The 26,552-nt window shown below is 41.2% G+C and overlaps 1 protein-coding gene across 8 annotated transcripts in view; it reads left to right on the top strand.

Annotated features, from left to right (window-relative positions):
* The first annotated feature begins 1,055 nt into the window (after positions 1–1,055).
* srrm1 (serine/arginine repetitive matrix 1) overlaps positions 1,056–26,552 on the top strand; it is a 59,863-nt gene continuing 34,366 nt past the window's right edge. For 4 of the 8 annotated variants that reach the window (XM_072548360.1, XM_072548357.1, XM_072548358.1 and 1 more), the window contains exons 1-6: positions 1,089–1,131; positions 1,683–1,778; positions 10,836–10,860; positions 16,214–16,303; positions 19,191–19,313; positions 22,116–22,286. In XM_072548360.1, coding sequence (XP_072404461.1) covers positions 1,702–1,778; positions 10,836–10,860; positions 16,214–16,303; positions 19,191–19,313; positions 22,116–22,286 — 486 coding nt within the window. In that variant the 5' untranslated portion in view covers positions 1,089–1,131; positions 1,683–1,701. Of the gene's footprint in view, positions 1,132–1,214; positions 1,365–1,682; positions 1,805–10,835; positions 10,861–16,213; positions 16,304–19,190; positions 19,314–19,961; positions 20,085–22,115; positions 22,287–26,552 lie in introns of those variants that run through there. The other 4 variants (XM_072548361.1, XM_072548359.1, XM_072548362.1 and 1 more) reach the window with 4 other exon arrangements.

Raw genomic sequence — 26,552 nt, 5'->3', positions numbered from 1 at the left:
AATGGGATCGGGTGGAGCAGTAAAGAAATAGGTGTGTGGGATCTGGGGACCAGTACAGTCATAGAGTCAAAGAGATGTACAGCATGGAAACAGACTGTACGGTCCAACTCATCCATGCCGACCAGATATCCTAACCTAATCTCGTCCCATTTGCCAGCACTTGGCTCATATCCCTCTAAACCCTTCCTATTCATGTACCCAGTCTGATGCCTTTTAAATGCTGTAATTGTACCAGCCTCCACCACTTCCTCTGGCAGCTCATTCCACACATTCACGACTCTCTGCGTGATAAAGTTGCCCCTTAGGTCCCTTTTATATCTTTCTCCTCTCACCCTAAACCTATGACCTCTAGTTCTGAACTCCCCCAATTCAGGGAAAAAGACCTTGTCTATTTACCCTATTGATGCCCCTCATGATTTTATACATCTCAGTAAGGTCACCCCTCAGCCTCAGATGCTCCAGGGAAAACAGCCCCAGCCTATTCAACCTCTCCCTATGGCTCAAATCCTCCAACCCTGGCAACATCCTTGTAAATCTTTTCTGAACCCTTTCAAGTTTCACAACATCTTTCCCATAGGTAGTCCATAAACTGGAATTAGTTGGGCAATTAATTGTGGCCTGGGGTATCCTGGTGACTGCACAGACACATCTGACGTCAGCTTCAAATGTAGTCAAGTGTAAAACATGTTCAGTTCCTTGGGAAAAGTATCATTGCACGTTTTTTAAAATATGCATCTGGTTCAGAGTGAAATTGTTATCAATACCGCTTAAAGAAGTGGAATTGCATGTCTCAAGATTGAAACAGGTAATATTTTTTAAAAGCAAATTGTCTGAGATTTACGCCAGGCAGACAGCACATGTTTGAACACACATTGTTGGTGTTAAGTTGCTGCAGTATTTGAGAATGACGAGCAAGTCAGCGTCTCAACCGCTCGGCTGTTTCCGTCACCCGTGTTGCGAGTACTCGACTGTTTCCGTTACGCAGCCTCGGCTGTTTCCATTAAGCGGGCTGCGCCGCTTCGGCTGTTTCCGTGCACCGGATGCTCCTTGAAGAACGATCGGGTAAACCGGAAGTGGGTGATCCGGCAGCCCCCTCTACAGACAGACAAGATGGACGCGGGGTTTTTCCGCGTAAGTAAAGCAGCAGCCGAGTGGAGCTTGTTTGTTGAGTGCGACTAGAAAGTTCATCCATTGTAGTAGCGGCCGGAATGCTTCTCAGGACCGGCGGATCTGCTCCGGTGTTTTAAACGCATAAAACTCGGGTCTTTTCCCCGAATATACACAACTGCGGATTCGGCCTTAGCAACCGAGCGGGAATGAAAATGGCGGCGGGTGGCAGGCAGGCGTTTGGGGGGAACCGTGCTGTAAGATTTGTTTTTGTTTCCCCAGCTCATCTGTTGATCTAACTTAATTTATCGCACCTTGAGCATAGCTAGGGAGCCGCATCTCTTATTCTAGTTCTGGACAATTTTATTTTCCTTAAGGGATTGGTTCCAATGCGGCAGGCAGTGGAGCCGAAGCCTAGCAAAGTGACTCTCCGACTCTGAACAAATATCATAACGGCGTAGTTCGAATCTTAATCCAGTTTCCGCCCGGCCGAATTTTGCGTTTTTCTGGGTTTTGCACCGAATGTTTCCAACATTTATTTTTGTTTCTGACGCGCAATTAAATCTCTCCACTAGGGCCTGGTTTACCAGCAGCATGGTTGCAAGTAGAGCGCGGTGTGGTTCAAGACTGGAAAATGGACCCAAGCTATCTTGCACGCGAGGGGAAATACAGTAACTCTTGAACAATTAAAATGCTCGTTCGTTTCAGAAATTATAAATATTCAAGCGAATTCATGACTCGATTAATTTCAAAGCAGATTTAATCCAAAGTAACATTTTAAATTTTATTTGGAATTGGAGATAAAATTGCTTTATTGTAGAACAGATTATCGGGGGAGTAAGTTACAAAGTTACAATTTGTACTGGATTCTAGATTTGTTTTAAGTTCAAAGTAGCTCCAGTAGTAAAACGTCTCCAAGTCGTCTCAGTACTGTGCTAAGTTTCCCTTTGTTCTGACTTAAGCATTGCATGATTAGAAAATCCAAATGTGACATACATGTTGACCACTTAAGTGTTAAATACAAATTATATGTAATGAAAACAGAGCAAATTGCAATTTTTTTTCTTGATACTTCCACTTGATATGCCAAACCCTGTACATCCCTTCAGTCTGTTCCTTTTTATTATGCTTTCTGATATTTTGGTTAACTAAAATTTTTGATTTTTAGTGTGTCGCATATTAAAGCTGGTCTTTTTGACCATTCCAGAAAATCTAGTGTTTAGCTCATTATTAATTTGCTCCAGCATAATCTTTTGTTAAAAAATGAAAAAAAATTGCTGAAAGAACTCCAGTTTCACAGTAGTATTGGGAATAAATCATTTCAGATCTATGATCTTGCCTCAGAGCTGGGGAAGTGAGAAGTAATAGATTTTTTACAAGTGAAAGGGGAGATTTGATGAAAGGCTAGATCTATGATAGGAGAAAGTGAGGACTGCAGATGCTGGAGATCAGAGCTTAAAAATGTGTTGCTAGAAAAGCGCAGCAGGTCAGGCAGCATCAAAGGAACAGGAGAATCGACATTTCAGGCATAAGCCCTAGGGAATGTGGAGGGTATGCCAAGCAAGCTAAGATAAAAGGTAGGGAGGAGGGACTTGGGGGAGGGGCGTTGGGAATACAATAGGTGGAAGGAGGTTAAGGTGAGGGTGATAGGCCGGAGATGGGGTGGGGCGGAGAGGTCGGGAAGAAGATTGCAGGTCAAGAAGGCGGTGCTGAATCTGAGGGTTGGGACTGAGAAAAGGTGGGGGCAGGGGAAATGAGAAAGCTGGAGAAATCTGCATTCATCCCTTGTGGTTGGAGGGTTCCTAGGCGGAAGATGAGGCGCTCTTCCTCCAGGCGTCTTGTTGCCATGGTCTAGCGATGGAGGAGGCCAAGGTCCTGCATGTCCTTGGTGGAGTGGGAGGGGGAGTTCAAGTGTTCAGCCACTGGGCGGTTGGGTTGGTTGGTGCGGGTGTCCCAGAGGTGTTCTCTGAAACGTTCCGCAAGTAGCCAGCCTATCTTTCTGAAACCAACCAGCATCCTTCCACTGACACCCTCCTTCGACTGACTGAACTGGTCCTCACTCTGAACAACTTCTCTTTCCGATCCTCCCACTTCCTCCAAACCAAAGGAGTAGCCATGGGCCCCAGCTATGCCTGCCTCTTCGTTGGATATGCGGAACAGTCCATCTTCCGCAGCTACACTGGCACCACCCCCCACCTTTTCCTCCGCTACGTCGATGACTGTATTGGCGCTACCTCATACTCCCGCGAGGAGGTTGAACAGTTCATCCACTTTACTAACTCATTCCACCCCAACCTCAAATTTACCTGGACCGTCTCAAACTCCTCCCTCCCCTTCCTAGACCTCTCCATTTCTATCTCTGACGACTGACTCAATGCGGACGTTTACTATAAACTGATTGACTCCCACAGCTACCTAGATTACATCTCTTCCCACCCTGCCCTCTGTAAAAACGCCATCCCATATTCCCAATTCCTTCGCCACATCTGCTCCCAGGAGGACCAATTCCAATACTGAACAACCCAGATGGCCTCCTCCTTCAAAGACCGCAATTTCCCCTCCGACGTGGTTGGCGATGCTCTCCACCGCATCTCCTCCACTTCCCGCTCTTCCGCCCTTGAACCCTGCCCCTCCAATCGCCACCAGGACAGAACCCCACTGGTCTTCACCTACCACCCCACCAACCTCCATGTACAGCGTATCATCCGCTGTCATTTCCGCCACCTCCAAACAGACCCCACCACCAAGGATATATTTCCCTCCCCACCCCTATCAGCATTCCGGAAAGACCATTCCCTCTGCGACTCCATTTTCAGATCCACACTCCCCACGAACCCAACCTCCACTCCTGGCACCTTCCCCTGCAACCGCAAGAAATGCAAAACTTGCGCCCACACCTCTGCCACCTCTGCCCTCATTTCCCTCCAAAGCCCCAAGGGATCCTTCCATATCCGTCAGAAATTCACCTGCACCTCCACACACATCATTTATTGCATCCGCTGCACCCGATGTGGCCTCCTATGCATTGGGGAGACAGGCCGCCTACTTGCGGAACGTTTCAGAGAACACCTCTGGGACAGCCGCACCAACCAACCCAACCGCCGTGTGGCTGAACACTTGAACCCCCCCTTCCACTCCACTAAGGACATGCAGGTCCTTGGCCGCCTCCATCCCCAGACCATGGCAACAAGACGCCTGGAGGAAGAGCGCCTCATCTTCCGCCTAGGAACCCTCCAACCACAAGGGATGAATGCAGATTTCTCCAGCTTTCTCATTTCCCCTGCCCCCACCTTTTCTCAGTCCTAACCCTCAGAATCAGCACTGCCTTCTTGACCTGCAATCTTCTTCCTGACCTCTCCGCCCCCACCCCATCTCCGGCCTATCACCCTCACCCTAACCTCCTTCCACCGATTGTATTCCCAACGCCCCTCCCCCCAAGTTCCTGCTCCCTACCTTTATCTTAGCCTGCTTGGCACACCCTCCTCATGCGTGAAGAAGGGCTGATGCCCGAAACGTCGATTCTCCTGTTCCTTTGATGCTGCTAAATATATGATAGGGCAGAAAGTAGGAGAGGTTAATCTATTCAATGGTATGGGCAATGCTGATGAGGCCAATGTTTGTTAATTACAGTTGAGCTGTGAGACATGCTAGGCTATTTCAGTAGCTAGACATAACCATGTCGATCAGTGTCTGGTATCATGTTGGCCAGAGACCAGTTAAGGGTGTTCATTTTTAACGGCAATCAATATTTTGGTGATCCCCAATACTGACTCTTCCATTCCGTTGAATTTAAATTCCAGCAGTTTCTGAACTTTTTTGGATTAAGTTGTCCAGTAAAATTACAGCACCATATCTCTCTGTGACAAAAATGATCATTCACCAAGACTAATGGGATTGAAAATGAACTAAATAAAGGAGCAAAATGTGTCTTGAGGGGATGTAAATGGTAGGATCATGAAAACCAAAAGAGAGTTAAGATAAACAAAAACAAGCAAGAATGTGGAAAGCAGACAAAAACAATGAAGGTTATGCCCAATTATAACATAAGGTGATGATTCCTGGGCTTATATTGGAACTCAGTGCAATGCATTAGATGACTGACAGTGGGGGAAAAAATCAGTGGGAAACTTGTAGAGTTAAAATGACAAGTGACTGGAAGCTTAGGGCCATGTTTTACAGCTAACTTGAATAAGTTTTGCAAATGGGATACTTAAACAACATTTGGACTCTAATATTGACCACGTTGTGAGTGGTGAATTTGGCATACTGCTTTGAAATTTCAAGTAAATTGATATTTCACCTGGAAGGATTATTTGCTGCTTTGGCAGATGATAGTTGGGGTGGAGAAGGCTAGGTATTTTCATCATGCATGAGAGGGGCATTGAGGTGACTTTAGTAGACCTCTGTCTTAAGTTGCAGACAGCGCAATCCCTTTTTTATTTATTTGTGGATGTGAGCGCTACTGGCTTGGCAGCATTTATTGACTATTCCTAGTTGCCGTTGAGAAGGTGTGCAGCAGTCCACATAGTAATTAGATTAGATTCCCTACGGGACGGAAACAGACCCTTTGACCCAACAAGTTCACACCAACACTCTGAAGAGTAACCCACCCAGATCTATTGCCCTAGTCTATATTTACCCCTGACTAATGCACTGGGCAATTTAGTGTGACCAATTCACTTAACCTGCACATCTTTGGATTGTGGGAGGAAACCGAAGCATCCTGAGGAAATAGGCAGACACAGGGAGAATGTGCAAACTCCATACAGACAATAGCCTGACGTGGGAATCGAACTCAGATTCCTCGTGCTGAGAGGCAGCAGTGCTAACCACTGAACCATTATGCTGCCCAATTAGGTTGACCCACAATGTCCTTGGAGGTAATTCCAGAACTTTGACACAATGTCAGATATACTTCCAAGTTAGGATGGTGAATGACTTGGGGAACTTGCAGATGGTGGTGTTCACGTGCATTTACTGCTGTTATCCTTCTAAATGGAAGACATCATTGGTTTGGAAAGTACTGTCCGAGGATCTTTGAATTTCTGCAGTGCACTTCGTAGATAGTACTGAGTGCTGCTTCTGAGTGTCAAGGGAAATATTCCATTACATTCCCAACTTGTGCCTTGAAGATGATGGGTAGGTTTTGGGGCATTTGGTGGTGTTACTTGCTGGTATTCCTAGGAGAAAATGAGCTGGAGAGTCAGTCAAAACGTGTGGTGCTGGAAAAGTTCAGCAGATCAGACAGCATCTGAGGAGCAGGAGTTGATGTTTCAGGCATTAACTTGCCTGCTGACAGGCTTATGCCTGAAATGTTGGCACGCTTCCTCAATGCTGCCTGACCTGTGCTTTTCCAGCCGCACACCTATTGATAGTATTTATAGGTTCTGACCTGGTCTTGTAGGCACTGTTTACATGGTGAGTTCACTTGAGTTTCTGGTCAGTGATAACCCTGAGGATATTGATAGTGGGGAATTCAATGTTGGTAACATCTTTGAATGTAAGCAGGTGGTGATTAGATAGTCATTCGTTGCCTGGCATTTATGTGGTGTAAATGTTACTTGTAAACTCAAGCCATGGGTCTTGTCCAGATCTTATTGCATTTGAACGTGACTGCTTCAGTATCCGAAGAGCTTTGAATGGTGCTGAACATCATGTAATGATGGAATGCCCCCACTTTTGATGGAGGGAAGGTCATTGATGAAGTAACTGAAGATGGATGTATCTATGACATTATCCTGAAGAACTCCTGCAAGGATGTCCTGGAGCTGAGATGACAGACTTCCATCAACAGCCAACTTGCTATGTCAGGTATGAGTTCAGCCATTGGAGACCTGTGGTTTTCACACAGCCCCCCAAAAAAGACTATTGATTTCAGTCTTACGAGGACTCAATGCCACGCTGAGTTGGATGTGGCCCTGATGTCAAGGTCTGTGACTCTCACCTCATTTCTGGAATTCCACTCTTCTGGCAACGATTGAACCAATGCTGTTAAGAAGTCAGGGGCTGAGTGGCTCTGGTGGAACCCAAGCTGGCCATTGCTAAGTAGTTAGTGCTGAGCATGTGATGCTTGATAGCACTGTTGTCAACACTCCCATCATCATATTGATGATCAAGAGTAGGCTGGGGCTGTAATTGGCTGGGTTGGATTTGTTCTGCTTTTTGTGTACAGGACATACCTGGGCATTTTTCCTCATTGTTGGGCAGGTGCTGGTGTTGTAACTGTATTAGAAGAAGAAAGCTGTAGGTTCTAGAGAATACTATAGTTGGAATTTTGTCAGGGTCCATAACCTTTCCAGCATCCCGTGCCTTCCCAAAAATTTCTTAATATCTGAGTTTTAAGGAGCATTGTAGGGATGGTTACGGATGTTTAAAAGTGAAAAGTTGAGAAAGGTCTTGAAACAACAAAAGTTTTACGTTTGAGTTTTTGGGAGTCATTGAGTTATCAGGGCAGAATATGAGTACCTAGTGAGGATTAAAATATGGACACAAATATAAAAGTGAAATACGTTGGGTACTAAAAATATGAACTGAAAAGGGAAATTGGTGGAAATATTCCGCAAGTATCAGTGGAGAAAGAGTCAATGTCTGGACCCTTTGAGTCTTAGAGTTAAGGCTCCTTAATAAGCTGGTGGCTTCCATCACCACCACCTGTACTGGGATTAAATTCTGTGTAGAAAGGCTCAAGTTTGATACCATGGCATCAATTGGGGACTACTTGCCATCACTATGGGCCTATTCCCATTTTGGTGCTGCAGGCACAACTCAAAAATCTACCCATATAATTGATAAGTCATTGTAGTGTGCAAGGTGGTATATTCCAATTTTTGCAAACCTCTAGTCAAAAGGAGGATCTGGCCATTGAAAATCATACGTTGCCTTAGCTTATGTCCCTGATGGCCTTCTACCGCTTGCAAACCAACAGCACACAACTGTTCCCTGGGTTCTTCTGCCATCTTGAGAGTTTCATGTTGTACAGGTAGCAACCATGACTGCCTGTGTGACGCTGCTGTATACTGAACCTACCAGCCTATTGGTTTGGGTGTGGGTTGAAGGCTAATCAGTGGGAAGTACTGACAACCAATAGGTGCCTGTTTGGTATAATATCAGGGAGGCTTTCAGAACCCCTAGCAACATGAGCTTATCTGGCTCATCTCATCTCTTTTCAGGCATAGTTTCAGAATGGAAGATAAAAAAACTGTAGTTTTGGTTGAGTTGATGTTTGTGAAGGGCAGAAGATGGGCTGAACACAAGGAAAAAAGATTAAATTGGTCTGGTAGTGACAATAGCTTGGATGGAAATGGGTAATGTTGTGAAGTGTACTGAATGGACAAAAATGTGTGGTTATCTGTTTCAGATCAGAGGATAAGAAATACTGAAAAGTAGATATTGAGGCAAAGGTGGGTATGATGCATACACCACTTTAAAAATCAATGTGCATAAGCACAAATAAGTCAAGTAGCTAATTTAGTTTTGATCGTTTACTCCAGGCTGTTGCAATTTAAAAGTGATTGTGATGTTTCAGTTTAACACAGCTGTGGCCAAATCCCAACAAGAGTACCATTACCTTTTTAAATGCCATGATTCAGGAAGGAAATGTTTTCTTGATATGGTTTTGGTGTAGATTCATGAAAACCAATATTGGGGCTTACCCTCATAATATAATTAGTTATGTTGCATGAATATTGCTTGTATTGTTGTGGCCTGGATATTAATCTTGTCTGTCTGTTAGAAATTCCACTCCCAAATTTTGGGCATGCATTCTCAGTTGACACTTCATTGTAGTACTGAGGAATCGCTTTATTGTTGGACACGTCATCTTTTGGATTAGACATCAGACAGCTAAATTGTCCCCTCGTGGATGTAAATGATCCCAGCTACAATGTATCTCTTAGTTGGTGTAGCTATAACAAATTGTTTTTTTTGTCATTTGTGACCTTTTCTGTACAGAAATTGCTGAGCTACCAGGTTGTAAAAGTATTACAAAAATGACTTTGAATATAGAATGATGACTGACCCAAGATAATGAATTCTACAGGGTTAATATAGGAAAACTCTCTTTGTTCTAAGATTTCGAGAATGGGGGAATGCGATCATAAGAGCCGGGCCATTTAAGAGTAATAAGCATTTTTCACAATATCGTGCATGTTTGGAATTGGCTTTACAATTGCTGTGGATGTTGGGAAAAACTGCAATTAGTTAGTATTTTAGTTTTCAGTTACTTGGATCCATGGTGAATAAAGGGCTGCGTGGTGGCACAATAATTAGTACTGCTACCTCAGTGCCAGGGATTCCACCCTCGACTTGTTGCCTGTGTGGAGTTGTACGCTCTTCCTGCATCTATGTGGGTTTCCTACAGGTTTAGGTTTCCTCCCATTGTCCAAAGATGTGCAGGTTAGGTGGAGAGCTTATGCTTAATTACCCAGTAGTGTGCAGGGTTAATGTTGGTAAATGTGCGTTAAGAGCATAGTCCCTCTTTGGAGGCTTATTGCAGACTCAGTGGCCTGAATAGCACCTCTCTGCAATGTTGGGATTCTATGAAAATGAAACTGGTGTACAGATGAACCATGATCTAATCGGCATGGACTAATGCACATTTTTTTTTGTGAATAACATAGTGCAGGATATTCCAATTGCCATCTGGTCAGTATATTATATAGTCTTGGTCTACCTGTTTAAAGATTTGATTATTTTTAATTGTTATGCATTAATACACATTGATTTTGACATGTAACACTGTATATTGAGAATTTGTCCAAATTTTCCTGTGCTGCGATTTAGTTTAATTACTTAGTCTCACAATACATCTTGTGTAATTCTACTCTGAAGTTATTGAACCGCGCTATGGTACAAATTCGTGGATGGATGTTGTCTTGAACGAGTCCATATTATCTTGATATGTATCTCAAATTTTTAAAAGGCCGTAAATCAAACTGCATTTTGTCATTGCCAAATTTGTGACATTTTCTCAGCAAACGTTTTAGACTACAGTCATGAGCAGGATTGATTTTTATGTCTTCCCTCAGCCTCTCTTTCTTTCTTTCTTCCTTCCTTTCCAAGCCTCAGTGTCAACCATTCTTTCAGCTGAAATTAGCTGAAAGATCTGGGATTGCATTAAGAACTTGACTGATCTTTGTGGGTTGGTGCTGCACCATGCATTATGCTTGCTTAGTCTTTCATTTGTTCATCTATAATACCGTGTAGCCCAGTGTCTTGTACTTTGCGAGTGAACTTTGAGATATTTATTTACCTATAACAATGTAGGTAAAGTTGCCATAAGCCAGAGGACTATAGGATCTACTCTCATTAGAGACATTACCGGTAATGGTTTAACCGGAGGGTCACCAAGCATCTGACAGGGATGAGAAAGTGGGCCTTAGTGGAAAGCTCAGCTGGTATTGGAATTCAGCCTCTGCTGTTGGAAAGACTGCAGTCCTAACCAGCTGTGCAGCTAGTTGATGTCTGGTAAATATATAACTGTCTCGGTAAATGTACATACGCATACCAATTTTATGTACAGTACCTACGCTCCTGACAATTTTTCACAAATCAGGTGGTCATTGTTAAACTGGAACTTGTCAGTTTGAAGAAAGTGTAAATCCATTTAATGTTGAGATTTTTAAAGAAACATTCATAATTCTGGTCCTGCCAGTTAAAATTCAGAGGGTAGTTTTGAGGTTGGTTTGTTCTGGCTTCTAATTTGAATTCCTTTCTCTTCCACTGATCAGATTACAAGACAGCATTAACCATAAGGTATCTTGTATAATTTACAAGTTTAATATGTATTTTAATTTTTAAAACCCTTTTTAGGTAAGAACTGTTTATGTGTGAAAAGATAATACTTTACCTTATACATAAAAATGCATGTATTGTGTTAATTGGAAGTAAATTAACTTTGAATGCAAGTATACAGATTACCACTTTATTGAGAATTGATTTAGCTTTTGTTTGGGATAATTTTAAAAAATTGTTTATTTTATGTAACGACTGCCATTGGTTATAATTATTTGAAGTGGAAAGAGTGTATGAACTTTTAAGCAAGACTTGTTGTAAACTGAGCTTGCTTACAGTTTTTTAAATTTGATTTTAGTCTGAAAATTTGACCATTGCAAATCTTTAAAGTATCCATTGAGGTTTTTTTTGTATTCTGACGATTTAGTTTTCCCCTTAAGCTATTACTAGATTATTTAGGTTTAATTTTCTATCAAATTGGATTGTTTATGTGCAAACTTTGTCTCTTGGTACATATGTTGGTTGCTTAAATTAGAAGTCTTTTTGAGATGCTGATCCTCTCGAAGATAATTTTTAGCAGAGAAAAATAATGACATTTTTACGTTTGACTTAAAACATATTATGAAGGATGGTGAATCATGTTTATTTGAAATGCTCTTCAAGTTTATACAATTTCATGAATCATGTTCTAGGATTAAGAATTGTTCACCATACATGGAAGTTGATAAATCATTAGATTGTCAATACATTAGAACCTTTGTTTTGGAAGTAGGAGAAAATAGTTCATATTAAGGTGAGTGGAGCATCCTTTTTACACTCTGCTTGAAGTCTGCTTAAACTTGGGTATGGCTCGGAGCATAAGGAGTGGTGCTCTCTACCTAATTCTAGACTCTGTAGCAGTGTCAGTGTTTTTATTCACATGTTAGTTATCATTGGAAGTTTGCTGATTATAACATTGTGTTGTAAACCCACAAGGCTGCCCATTTGTTTACGACACCTTTTTTGGTTGTTTTCTCTTGACACCCTGTTGTCAACTATGCATTGCAGAGATCTCATGGCATTTGAAACTGGCTAGAAATATGTTTTGATGTAGATGTTTAATTTACATTAAATAGGAGCTGTCTTCATTTTTTCATTATTAATTTTAATTAAAGGTTTACTTTTGATACCTGAAAGATCACCACTACTAAATCCTCCACTATCTTCAGCTATCCCCGTCAGAGCTCTAGGGTGTAGCCCATCTAGTCCAGGTGATTTATCCATTTTCAGGCCTTTTTAGCTTTTCTAGCACCTTCTTGGTGACGGCCACTGTAGTCATTTCTGACCTCCCCCATCCCCCACTTTTTTTTGAGGTTTTAAAAGTGTCTTCCACTGGGAAGACTGATGTGAAGTATTTATTCAGTTCCTCGGCCATTTCTTTGTTCCCCATTACTTGTCCAGCATTTTCCAGCAACCCACTGTTCACTTTTGCCTTTCCTTTTGCCCTTTCAGATATATGAAGAAACTCATGTAATCTTTCCTAATAGTACCAGCTATTTTACCCTAGTTTAAGCTTCTCCCTCCTTATTTCTTTCTTCCTTGTCTGCTGGTCATTCTTTCTGAAGCCCCTGTGAATGAATTGCCTGCTGGATACATTATTGAAGCTTGTGTGAAACTTTAAAGAATAAGGAATTGAAGGTTTGCTGTAACTTTAGGCTAGAAGAGAGGATGAGCTTGTACATTTACAACTCATTGTTGAAATTTTAGTGTGAATTCCAAGTGGCAGTTGAAGGCCACATAGAATGAAACCAGATGTGAGTCTTTGATATATTGGCTGCTGTCATAGTGTCACAGCATGTTGCATTTGGCCTTGGTTAAAAATATTCAATGGTTTAGTAGTGTGAACTCAATTTATTCCAATTTTCTTAGTACTTTATTAGTACATACTGTTGAGATCTTCAATCTGACGGTCATGCATTTAAGCTCCCATGATGCCCATCCAATTTGTTAAATGATAGATGGAGTTGAGGGTTGAGCTTTACTGTTGAAGTGAAGGACTTCTGAATGACGACATTGGGACCTCTGGTGAACTTGATAGCTAGGGTATGGTTTTGATTATAGTGGAGGACTGCTTCATAGCAAAGAAATTGAATTTGTATACATTGTAGCTTTCTGCCAGTGGAAAAACAGGATTAAAATTGGATTGATGTGGATTGCTTTGATGCAGCTCAGCCATATCCATCCAAAGAAGTACTGATTTGGCAAAGCTAAATTCCAGAATGAACTGCCAGATTTTGTTGATGTCAGAGCCAGCCAGAGCAAAAAAGCTATCCTGTTCCCAAATATGGGTCTTGAGAACATGAATTTAGAAATCTTATTATTTAGAAATGTATCTTTATGTAAGCTACACAACTTGAAACAACTTGGAAGTGTGAAAATGAAATTGGTGGAGAAAAACTGCCACCCAAAGCATTAAAGTTCTGAGAAAGGGTCACCAGACCTGAAACCTTAACTTTTTGTTAAAGGCAACCTTCAGGCTAACATAATTAACCACCGTGCCCTTGATTTTTAGCTGGGTTTCATTCCCACACCTTATCAATATCAATAAAGCAATAATGAAAACTTTTCGCGTGGTCACAGAGTGGGGGGAGGATTAAACATGGTTTATTTCATTCTGTAATTCATTGGTCTGCTGATATTATCTAAACTTGGAACTAATGACTGTCCACTTGCTGAGCTATCCAGAGTATTTCAGTAACTTATGAAATTGTACTTGAACATTAATTAATACTTTTAAGAGCTAAAGAATTGTACTGTTGTGGATTAATTAAAAGCTGCAATTAGTTTTTGTACAGTATGGATAAAGATTTAGGCCCACTTCTGCATTTTTCCAACCCATTTGGGAAAGTGCACTGATTCTGAAGTCCCACTACTCCTGGGTTAACCATAAATATTAATGATTTTGTCAAAGCATGCAAAGTCCCTGATTTAACTGTCTGTTAAATCTAGTTAACAGAACTCAAACTCCTCTTTAATATCTCTATGCAATTATATAGACTGATAGAGACCGACAGGTAGAAAGGGAAAAATACTGGCAAACACATTTCAATAGCACCAGCCCAGGTGGTTTGTTCAGTGATTTTGCTTATCAAGAATTTCTGGTTTTTAGTCTTGTTTCCCTGGGTTCTCTGACTTCGGTGAGGTATAGTGCAATTGTTACTCTAGCTGCAAAGTCTCTTAGTAACTGGTAGAGAAAATAATTGGCTTTCAGGTGTTTTTTTTAAAAATAGAGACAACACATAACCTGCCCTTCCAGCAGTTCAAAGGCAGTTCTATATTGCTCACCTAAACCTTTTCAGCTACCCAGGAACCAGAGTTATCACCATGTTGCTGGCCTTTGGCATTCAAGGCTAGTCATATTACAGAAGCTAATCAGCTACTTGTTACTGGTTGAATCTCACTCTGCATCTCCACCGCTGTGCTGTTTACAAAATCCGCCCCCCCAACACCAACTGCTTGAACAAATATCACAGTTTCAATAATTTGTTTAAAAGTACAATAATTCCTTTCACAGTCCTTCTAAAACTGATCATTTCCCATTTTAGCCCATAATTAAAACTCTTGCCGATGATAGTGCCATTAGAATGATTAATTCATCTTACATAAACCGTAAATTACAGGGATTTATTTAACTTACTAACTGAATAGCAAGCAAAAACTGAACAGAATACGGTTTGATTCTAACAATTTCTTTAGTACTTATTGCATTCAAAGTGAGGTGGTTAGGCATTGAATAACTATATAGTTCTTTCTAAGAGCAGACCTTTAGTGTCAGATTCTATGATCAGGTTCTTCAATCACTGCTGTATGATTTTAGTTTCTGCTGTATCTTCAATAACTGCTCTGTAGTTGTCTCCTAACAAAGGCATAATTACTAAGTTGTACACTTCAAATTGGCATGGTAACAGCTGGATTTTTCAAACTTGAGATTGAAGCAAGTCTCTTAGATTTTAATAAATCTAATTTTTAAAAACATCCTTTGTGGAATGTGTCTGTTACTGGTTATGCCAGTGTTGTCTGTGCTTAATTATCCTTGAATTGAGCAGCTTGCTCAGTCATTTCAGAAGGCAATTAGAGTCAAAAACGTAACTGTTGATCTGGACTCTCAGCTAGTCCGGATCAGGAAAGGATGATGAATCTCTTTTTTCCTAAAGGGCATTAGTAAATCGGCTGGATGTTTAGACAATCGATGATATTCGCCACCATTACTGAAATTAGCTTTCTCTTCAGAATGTAATTGAATTTTAAATCCCACTAGCTGTCATGCTGGACTTTTAACCCACATTCCTGTAAAATGCCTATTGCTCCCAGAGAGTAATAGTTCCATGGGCTAGATGTTACATGTACAAATAACAGAATTGTTGGCTTATCTTGATGTTCAGAGAGCTGTTCGAAACTGACTAAAATTTGGTGTCCTTTTGTAATACTATTCAAACTAATTAGGTTCCTCACTAAGGCAAAATACACAATTTATTCTTTATACTTTTTTTATTATTTAATAAAATGTCACTTTACTGTTGGCTTGTCAGACTGATGTGAAATTGTGGATGCCTAAATTATTTTATTCTAGTGACTTAAGGCTGATGTCTATGTCTGTTCCCCTCTGGTAGCTTGATGCATATGAGGTACAGTGAGTGTGCTGGCATGAGGCATCTCGTGTACATCTTCAGTTTTTCTGCATCCTTCAGCTCAGCTTGTTGAACAAGCAAGTCCATGATTGTTATGATGGCAGCTGAGGCATCTGGGATATCATTGTTTGTTTGTCCCAATGCTCAATGTCTCCTTTTACCAATAAGATTTGAGGATCAAAAACAACTCCAGGAAGGAATGCATTACAGTGGGCAAATTGGAATTACATTAAGTACAGTAGGTATAGGGAGAGAAAGAAACTGGATTAGGGGTAGTGAGTAAGAAGTAAGAACTGTACAAAATTTTGGTTTTTAATTTTGAAAACTTGGCAACAATTGATTTGCAACAATGAGATGGAAAAATGAATGTTCCCTTTCTAGGTCATAAGGTTGACCGCAATGCATTAATAATCGTAACATTAGAAGGATATTTATACATTGAATTCCTGGATTTAAATTTGTGTTCTATGGGCAATTAACTTGGAAATAATGCATACAAATTGCCTAGCAAGTTTTGGTGATAACAACATAACCTGTTGGTTGATTTTTGCATTTTAGTAATGACCTGGTATTGTTAATTTACTGTTTTTCCTGCAATATCTTGCCTTCTCTTACCACTTGATACAGTAAAGATAATATATTAATTGATATCAAATCATTGTTTTAAATAGATTAAATTCTGTACTTAATATTTATTCCTGTTATAGGGAACAAGTGCAGAACAGGACAACCGTTTCAGCAACAAACAGAAGAAGCTCCTAAAGCAATTGAAATTTGCAGAATGTCTTGAGAAAAAGGTAATGTTATCTTATTACTTTGGCATTTGTCAGTACAGCCACCACAACTCTTATTTGTTCTTTCATTAGATGTGCACATTGCTGCAAGGCAGGTATTTGTTGCCCATTCTTAATTGGCCCCGAACTGAAAGGCTTACTGGACCATTTCACAGGTCGGGTAAGAGGGAGCCACTTTGCTGTGCATTGAGTCACATGTAGATCAAACTGGGTAAGGATTGTGAATGGGCTTGTATGGTGCAGTAGTAGTATCCCTGCATACGAACCACGAGCCTCTGGTTCAAGTCTCACCTGTTCCAGAGGTGTGTCGTAACATCTCTGAACAGGTTGGTTAGAAAATAGCCTTTTTTTGCTAATTTTCTTCACTGAAAAACGTGACTAACTCAAATGGGTTTTTATCTTTTGAGTATCTGAGTTGGGACGTCATGTTGAGGTTGAATAGGGCATTGGTGAGGAGTACTGCATACAATTCTGGTCCTGCAAGGTTTACCAGGATGTTGGGAGCAGTGGGTTTGAGTTATAAAAATAGGCTGGGGCTTGTTTTTATGCTGAAGTGTAGAAGGTTGAGGGCTGACTTTACAGAGGTTTGTAAAATCATAAGGGATATAAATAAGGCGAATAGCAAAGGTCTTTCCCCCAAGGTAGTAGAGTTCAAAACTAGGGGCCGTTTTTTAAGGTGAGGAGAAAGATTTTAAAATCTATAAAGGGGAACCTTTTTTGTACACTGTGGTTAGTGTGTGAAATGAACTATCAGAGGAAGTAATATATGCAGATTTGGATTGGAAGACATTTTGATAAGTGCAGAAATAGGATCGGTTTGGAGGGCCAAACATAGGCAGGTGTGACTAGTTGGCAACATGATCAGCATGGACTAATTGGTTCAAAGGGTCTGTTTTCATGCTGTATGACTCTCTGACACTTGATACTTTCATGGTTGTCAGTTTTTTTTTTACAAATTGAATTTTAAATTCAGTCATCTGCGATGGTAAGATTTAATGTTGTGTGTCCTTAGAGAGTTAACTTTGTCCTCTGGATTACTTCTCCAGTGTTACCAAAGTTTCCACTTTGTCACCATCTCGAACCCACAATACCTTGCAGATAGGCATTGCAGATTCTAAGCAACATTGGGGGATAGTAGGACAGATGCCCCACTTGGATGCAGAGCTAGTTTTATGAATGCTCTTCAGGAATGAAGAGAGCCCAAGAGATGTGGGTGTGGTACAGTTCAGAGCTTGTAGCTATGACTTCTGCAAGTACAGGTAGCTGGGTTGAGGAATTAAAATTGGGGATTTTAAGAGGCCAGAATTAGAGTGCAGAGTTCTCAAAGGCTGCAGATCTGGAAGAGGCTGCGGAGATTTGAAAATAAACTGAGGATTTTTAAATTGCAGTGTTGCAGGACTAGGATTCTGTTCATCACCATAGGTGTGGTGTGAGCAGTACTTGAAGTAAGTTAGATGACAGATTGCAGAAGAACTCTGAATGAAGGATGACTTGGATGAATGCAGTCGTATCCGGGGTGGAAAATGGAGGGTTTTACGTAATAGCACTGGGACAGTTGGTTTAGAGGTAACGTGGGCAAAGGTGACATTTTGGACAGTGGGCTGAACAGAGGTCAGGCCAGAGTCAGTGTTATGGCAGTGAATGTAGATAGGCTTCGATAGATGTGGCCATAAGCTCATTTCAATCTTGAATGTGACACTAAGGTTGCAAGTGGTTTATTACAAACTATTACCAAGATGAGGGTTAAGTCATTGACTAAGGAACAGGATTTTGAAGCAAAAATGAATGACACATGTCCTTAATATTTTTAGTATTTAACTAGAAGAAATGTCTGTCCATCCAGTACTGGATGTCAGACAAGCAGTGTGTCAAATCGCAACAGTAAAGAGTTCAGGTGATTGTGCGCTAAAACTGTCTCCTCGGCTTGTATATGGAACCTAGTAGGAGATAAAGGTACACTGTATCAGAACATTGAACTTGAGCTACAGGCTCTTGTTAAATTTGAAAGTTTGCTAACACATTTAAGTAAAATAGAGTGCATTTGCCATTATGGAGATTGTGTTTAGCCATGGTACTGACCCATTCACAACCAGTGAGTGGATTGCATATCACTTAAATATTTTTTGCTCAGATAAAATCCGTTAAGCGTCATACAACAAAACTGTTTGGTCACCTGTTTCAAGTTCTTTTAATCCCGTGTTGACTCTGATCAGTCCATGTCTGCCACTGTTCAGCAATAGGTCTGTCTTTGGAACATGAATAAAGTACTGTGGTGCTTTTTTTTGATGAAAGATGACATTGCATTAAAGTTTAATAACTGTCCAAAGTGTTGACTTATATTCCACAGTTGCACAATGTACCATCAGTTGTTTTGTTAAGATGCCTGCACAACTTGAACTTGGTTTTCAAGTTCCTCAAATCATTTATAAATCATAGCTTTGTGTAATTCATCAGTTTCTTCAATGGTTCTGTAAGTACTTAATTTCAACTGACAGAAATATTTAATGTAATAAATCAATTTAACAAAATCGCATACATGTTCGTGAAAATAAAAATCCTGTAAGGCGCATTGCTTATTGTAACTCTGCTTTTCTGCAATCATTAACAGGATATTTGAGTGACTTGCTACTGGGCTTCTGGCGTTTCTAAACGAACTACCAAATTTCCAGGAGAAGTTGGGGTGGCATAAATTTCTGGTCCAGTGATCTTGTTTGCACTCAAGTGATATGGGTGGAATCAAAAATTAGATGTAATACAATGTCATTTGTGATGCACATTGGTACTCTGTTGCAAAACAGTTCCATAGACTAAGGTAAAATATGACACTAGGTACTATTAATCCAAAGTTGCAAGTGCTTGTTAATTGTAGTTCTTTTCGACTGGGTTTCAGGTGGACATGAATAAAGTGAACCTAGAAGTGATCAAACCGTGGATTACACAGAGAGTGACAGAAATGCTTGGGTTCGAGGATGATGTTGTTATTGAGTTCATCTTCAACCATCTTGAAGAGAAGGTAATGATTGGAAACAAGCAAGAGCATTTATAAAAAGTTATTGTGATGTGGTTTTTCACCTGGACTTTTGGTGAAAGAAAGTTATGTAAAGTGTCAGGTTTGCTTGTTTTCTACACAGTTAATGTTGAAGACAGTATAAAACATGGTTTAAAAAGCTGCAAGGATAGCTTTAAAATATGATAGGATTCTTTAGGGACCATTTAGCACTTTCAGCTATTTTCACAAGGGTACATTGAGAAATTTTTCCTGACTTAGTTTCTTCTGAAAATATTAATTGCAGTTTGATTTGGACTCTAAAATGATATCTGTGGATGCTCAAAAGTTTTTTTTTAAAAAGTGCTTGGGTAGCTTCATTTGAGTTCACCGCTTTGTAGTTTTCCTTACTTCAAGGAAACTAGCATGAATGTTAATGAATAATGTCTTTGAACAGTCAGCTGAACCTATTTGCATATGCATGGTTGGGTGCTCTTCCTTAAGAGTGCTTAATATACTCTTGTGAAACAGTTGAAAATATTGAATGACCCCCTCAGTTAGCCCTCAGGTAACAAAAAGAAAATCCATCTTGTATGTGTTCTTACTTGTTTTGTTGTATAATAAGCGCCTTTGACAGCATTTTTCTAATGATCGTGTGATTTATGATTTAAAAGGCCTGAACCAAAATGGATGTTATTCCGTCTGAAGTATAGCACCATCACCTTGTTAGGTCACAGCAAAGTGAATTCCAATGTCGCTCTGACCCTCCTCCCTTGATGATGCAGTGTGTGTTTGGAGGTGAGTTGTGTAAAGTGACCAGACGAAAATCCTCATGCCACTCAATGAAGAGCACTCGGACAAACTTTACACTGCTCAGAAGTAAAAAGTGGAAAGCAAAACAGTAGCCAGTCTAGATGAGGAAAAATGTACCATTGCAGATAAAATTGTTTCTGTAATCTAAAAACTGGATATGGCTTTCTTAGTGAAGCTTTAGGCTTATTAATGACCAATGTGAAAATAAAGTACTGTTGTTTTTGAATTCTTAATTAAAATCAAGATGTTGGAACTTTTCTGGAGGGCTAATTGTTTTCTAAAAATACTCAAAACTTCAACTCGCCACTGCAACCCAAGGGATACTGAGACTCCATCTTTCATTTGGGGAAAAATATTTAGGCCTATGTAGGAGGAAAGTCATTTTGATGTGGAACTACAAATGGTACATTTTGAATTTGTGCCACCGTAAGGTTCTATTTTTTCATGCGACCGAAATGTATCCTTAACATTCAAATGTGTCTGATCTAATTTGTCCACGTAGAAATGTTCAGGCTTTTTTATTTTACAAATGAATTATGACAACAGCTATACTGGTAGTTAGAATTCTGCATGGAAGCAAGGTGTACATCTTGAAAGAAGGAAAAATTATCCTGTTTACTTTGCTTGAAATGTACCTGTTAATAACTGATCATGGAATGACATTGGTGGTGAATAAAGAAAAGTTTGCAGCCCAAGCTGTGCTGCCCTCCCAGTTGCAGGAGGATGTAAGCAGCTCACAAGCGAGGCAAAAAGTAGTATAGATTTCCATGCTGCTCTGTTGCATTAATAGGTTCAGTTTGAGTGATATTGCCAGCATGTCTGAGACTCCTCAGAACTGCCAGAAGATTCAAAGTAGTGGTAACTCTTCATGTATTTGTTTACAAATTACATGATCTTCTGAACACCTTTTAAACTGTAGAATGTATGCTATACATGTTTAGATATTGAACAAATATCTTCTGTAAAGATAAAAATAGCTTTGGCATCAGTTGTGGAATATTTCTAAAACATGAAATTTTTGAGCAGGGTTTGTCCAAGTTAGAAGAACTATCTTTTGCAACTCTGTATTCACCCAATTGGAACAGGTTTAGATATGTTGACCACTATAAACATAACCAATTACTTTAGCAGTCATTCAGTACAGCATAAATGTACTTAGCATAAATCTCATATATACTTATAAAGTAGCATTAGTGGATATGTGGTAGGTTATGAAAATCATTGGAAGGATCAGCATGTAAATATCTTAGTTCATTGAATTAATACGTTGTAATATAGTTTAGGTGCTTGCATGTTACTAAATATTGTAGTTTAATGTAAAAATCAGATTTGGAGAGGTAGCAACAGCTCTGCTTCACTTGGAGCATGATGGCAAGTTTATTTAAGCAGAAGTTTAATATAAACTGTTCATTTTTCTTTTATGTGGCTGTTTACTCATTATTGCTTGTTCGTCTCTTACAATTTAGATAAATGATATAACATTATACTCAAGGTGATTGAGTTGCAGTAGGGAGTCGGAAGCAACCCAAGGGAACATCTTTCTCTACAGGGGACTTGGAACTTTGGGTTCAGGAGTCGACCAGAAGAAATTGAAGACCTCAGGACTCTGTACTTGCTTTATGGTGTTCTGACACGTTTGTGTGTTTTTTTTACTGGACCTCGTTGCTCTGGCAACCTATGTGCAGTACCCATTCACTAAAACAACGAAAGGCCCATTGGCTATTGTCAGGAAATAGTGAGAGGCAGTCTGGCCTCGTAAATGGGATTTAAGTGTATTGTTCATATTGAAAGAAATCTTAAGACAAAGATGACACTCAGCCAATTTATATAGGCTGATAGATCAGGGAAATGGTACGCAGTATAGATAGAAAAAAAATTAATGTAATTTGCTATTATCTAAAGCTTGAAACTGTCAATTTTGCCTTAAGAATATTGAGGTAGATTGAAAGTAGTAGAGTGGACTGCTTTTGGATTTTTCCAAATAACCTTTCTGCCTTCATCTTATGTCTGTTGCAGAACCCAGACGCAAAGCTGATGCAGATTAATTTGACGGGGTTCTTGAATGGAAAGAATGCACGAATGTTCATGGGGGAGCTTTGGCCACTGCTCTTGAGTGCACAAGAAAACATCGCAGGAATTCCCTCTGCTTTTCTAGAACAAAAGAAAGAAGAAATCAAGCAGAGACAGGTAATCTATTTGTAGATCTCTGTAGGTGATAGAGTTAATCCACTAGGTTACAATCAAATACATTAGAGGCTTTTTTTTCTCGAGATGATTTGCAAGTTACCTATCTCTCAGGAGTTTTGTAATTTGCATATATGAATAAAGGCTGTATTGTTCCTTATCTGTCTGTTGTCAACTAGACTGAGGGGTGGTTAGAGCTGAAAATATGTTGCTGGAAAAGCGCAGCAGATCAGGCAGCATCCAAGGAACAGGAGAATCGACGTTTCGGGCAGAAGCCCTTCTTCAGGAATGAGGAAAGTGTCCAGCAAGCTAAGATAAAAGCTAGGGAGGAGGGACTTGGGGAAGGGGCATGGAAATGCGATAGGTGGAAGGAGGTCAAGGTGAGGGTGATAGGCCGGAGTGGGGTGGGGACGGAGATATCAGGAAGAAGATTGCAGGTTAGGAAGGCGGTGCTGAGTTCGTGGGATTTGACTGAGAAAAGGTGGGAGGAGGGGAAATGAGGAAACTGGAGAAATCTGAGTTCATCCCTTGTGGTTGGAGCGTTCCTAGGCGGAAGATGAGGCGCTCTTCCTCCAACCGTCGTGTTGCCATGGTCTGGCGATGGAGGAGTCCAAGGACCTGCATGTCCTTGGTGGAGTGGGAGGGGGAGTTGAAGTGTTGAGCTACGGGGTGGTTGGGTTTGTTGGTCCGGGTTTCCCAGAGGTGTTCTCTGAAACGTTCCGCAAGTAGGCGGCCTGTCTCTCCCCAATACAGAGGAGGCCACATCGGGTGCAGCGGATGCAATAGATGATGTGTGTGGAGGTGCAGGTGAATTTGTGGCGGATATGGAAGTATCCCTTGGGGCCTTGGAGGGAAGTAAGGGGGGAGGTGTGGGCGCAAGTTTTGCATTTCTTGCGGTTGCGGGGGAAGGTGCCGGAAGTGGAGGTTGGGTTGGTGGGGGATGTGGATCTGATGAGGGAGTCACGGAGGGAGTGGTCTTTTCGGAACGCTGATAGGGGAGGGAAGGGAAATATATCCCTGGTGGTGGGGTCCATTTGGAGGTGGCGGAAATGACGGCGGATGATACACTGTACATGGAGGTTGGTGAGGACCAGTGGGGTTCTGTCCTGGTGGTGGTTGGAGGGGTGGGGCTCAAGGGCGGAGGAGCGGGAAGTGGAAGAGATGCGGTGGAGGGCATCTTCGACCACGTCTGGGCGGAAATTGCGGCCCTTGAAGGAGGCCATCTGGGTTGTACGGTTTTGCAACTGGTCCTCCTGGGAGCAGATGCGGCGGAGACGAAGGAATTGTGAATATGGAATGGCGTTTTTACAGGGGGCAGGGTGGGAGGAGGTGTAGTCTAGGTAGCTGTGGGAGTTGGTCGGTTTATAGACTACACCACCTCCCACCCTGCCCCCTGTAAAAACGCCATCCCATACTCCCAATTCCTTCGTCTCCGCTGCATCTGCTCCCAGGAGGACCAGTTCCAAAACTGTACAACCCAGCTGGCCTCCTCCTTCAAGGGCCGCAATTTCCCCCCAGATGTGGTCGATGATGCCCTCCACCGCATCTCTTCCACTTCCTGCTCCTCTGCCATTGAGCCCCACCCCTTCAAACGCCACCAGGACAGAACCCCACTGGTCCTCACCTACCACCCCACCTACCTCCATGTACAGTGTATCATCTGCCGTCATTTCTGCCACCTCCAAACGGACCCCACCACCAGATATATATTTCCCTTCCCTCCCCTATCAGCGTTCCGAAAAGACCACTCCCTCCGTGACTCCCTCATCAGGTCCACACCCCCCACCAACCCAACCTCCACTCCCGGCACCTTCCCCTGCAACCGCAAGAAATGCAAAACTTGCGTCCACACCTCCCCCCTTTACTTCCCTCCAAGGGATCCTTCCATATCCGCCAAAAATTCACCTGCACCTCCACACACATAATCTATTGCATCCGCTGCACCTGATGTGGCCTCCTCTATATTGGGGAGACAAGCCGCCTACTTGCGGAACGTTTCAGATAACACCTCTGGGACACCCGGACCAACCAACCCAACCACCCCGTAGCTCAATACTTGAACTCTCCCTCCCACTCCACCAAGGGCATGCAGGTCCTTGGACTCCTCCATCGCCAGCCCATAGCAACAGGATGGTTGGAGGAAGAGCGCGTCATCTTCCGCCTAGGAACCCTCCAACCACAAGGGATGAACTCAGATTTCTCTAGTTTCCTCATTTCCCCTCCCCCCACCTTGTCTCAGTCAAATCCCCCGAACTCAGCACTGCCTTCCTAAACTGCAATCTTCTTCCTGACCTCTCCGCCCCCACCCCACTCCGGCCTATCACCCTCACCTTGACCTCCTTCCACCTATCTCATTTCCAACGCCCCTTCCCCAAGTCCCTCCTCCATACCTTTTATCTTAGCCTGCTGGACACACTTTCCTCATTCCTGAAGAAGGGCTTCTGCCCAAAACGTCGATTCTCCTGTTCTTTGGATGCTGCCTGACCTGCTGCGCTTTTCCAGCAACACATTTTCAGCTCTGATCTCCAGCATCTGCAGTCCTCACTTTCTCCCTGAGGGGTGGTTAGGTCAAGTCAATTACAAAAGCTGGAAGGAAAACAGTACCTAGTAAGAAACTTAAAGACTGAGTAGGAGTGAATAAGGTTATTACAGGAAGGAGAAGTAAAAAGTTAAAGGTTCTTTATTAAAGTGCAATAAATATGTGCCATAAGATGGGTGACCTAGTGAAACAAATAGAAACAAGTCATTTAAAATGCCATTACAGGGACAAGTTCAGTTGACCAAGGTCAGGAATTTTATTTCGTGTGACAGACAAAATGGCAAAGGACAGATGGGTAGCTCTGATGATCTCAGAGCATCGTGAAGTAAAATTTGTATGAGTGGAAATTAAATCAGCAAACGTTGCTAGGTGTGGCTTTTTTGCTCCTGAGCAGTAGTTCACGAAACTATTTAAGTAATTCAAAGAAAAGTTTATTTGATTGAAAAACAGAAACTCAGCAAAAATGGCCCATCTGTGATTGTCAGGAAGTTAAGAATAGTATTAGATTAAATGAAGATGCTTGTTTTATTCGAGTCTGAAAATTGGAAGTGTTTTAGAAACCGGCAAATACATGTCTTAACATTGATTAAATGAGGAAAAATTAGAAAAATGCATAAACTAACTAAAACCACAGTAATAGATTTTAAGAGCATTATAAATGCATAAAAAGAAAAGCTAAGTTAGAAATTGGTCCTTTGGAATTGCAGACAGGTAAAATGATTGTGGGAGCAGAGGAAATGGCAGAGATACTGAACAAATATGTTGTCTATCTACCTCAGAAGACACATTTAATCTCCTGAAATAAATTTAATCTCTGAATACCCTGAGGGTTTAAAAAGAAGAAATTGAAATAATCAGAAATGGCACTACCGAAATTTGAGGAGTAAAATCTGCCAAATCCCCTGGGTACAGTGGCCTAGCCCCTAGGGCTGTTTTAAAAAGAGCTACAAAGAAAGTGAATGTAGTAGCTATGATTTTCTAATATTTATTAGGTTTGGAATGGTTCTATCTGACTGGAAGTTTGTTAATGTTAATAAACTTTTCCAAGAAGGATGGGAAAGAGAAAAGAAGGGAACTTCATGCCAATGATCCTGACATCAATTGGGGGAAAAATGATGGCATCAATTGTGAAAGTTCGAACAGTGTTTACGAAAGCATACTGCAATTAGAGCACGTTAGCATGGTTTTGCGGAAGGCAAACAGTGTTGACAGGTTTGGAGTTTTTTTTTGAGGATCTAGCTAGATAAAGGGTAGCCAGTATATGTTGTATGCCTGGGTTTCCGAAAAGCATTTAATAAGGACTGAAAAAACTGATAACTAAGTTAAGGAATCATCAAGTTAGTGATAATATATTAGCATGGATGGAAGATTAGTAACGGACCAGAAGCAGAGAGTGTTCATAAACAGGGAATTTTCAATTTGACAGGCAGTAAACGGTGTAGTGCTACAGACGTCCATGCTAGGTTACTTGCAATCTGCATTAATGACTTTGGTGGTACAGAGACCAGCAGTTATACTATTTTTTAGTATAAAGCAGTTATACTATTTTTTAGTTTGGAATGATTGAATCTTGTGTGCAAGGTTTGCTACCATAACTACTTTTAAGCCTCTTGGTTATGCTTATGATTATGCTTATGTCAGAATACTATTCAGTTTCCTTATGCTGACTGTACTTTGCTCACTACTTCCTTCATTATTTTGATCCTGAAAGAGACTGGGTGATCCCTGTG

The sequence above is a fragment of the Chiloscyllium punctatum genome, chromosome 27 (assembly GCF_047496795.1).
Source record: "Chiloscyllium punctatum isolate Juve2018m chromosome 27, sChiPun1.3, whole genome shotgun sequence".
NCBI classification, from domain to species: Eukaryota; Metazoa; Chordata; class Chondrichthyes; order Orectolobiformes; family Hemiscylliidae; genus Chiloscyllium; species Chiloscyllium punctatum.
The sequence above is the reverse complement of the archived record's forward strand: the minus strand, read 5'-3'. Positions and strand labels throughout refer to the sequence as shown.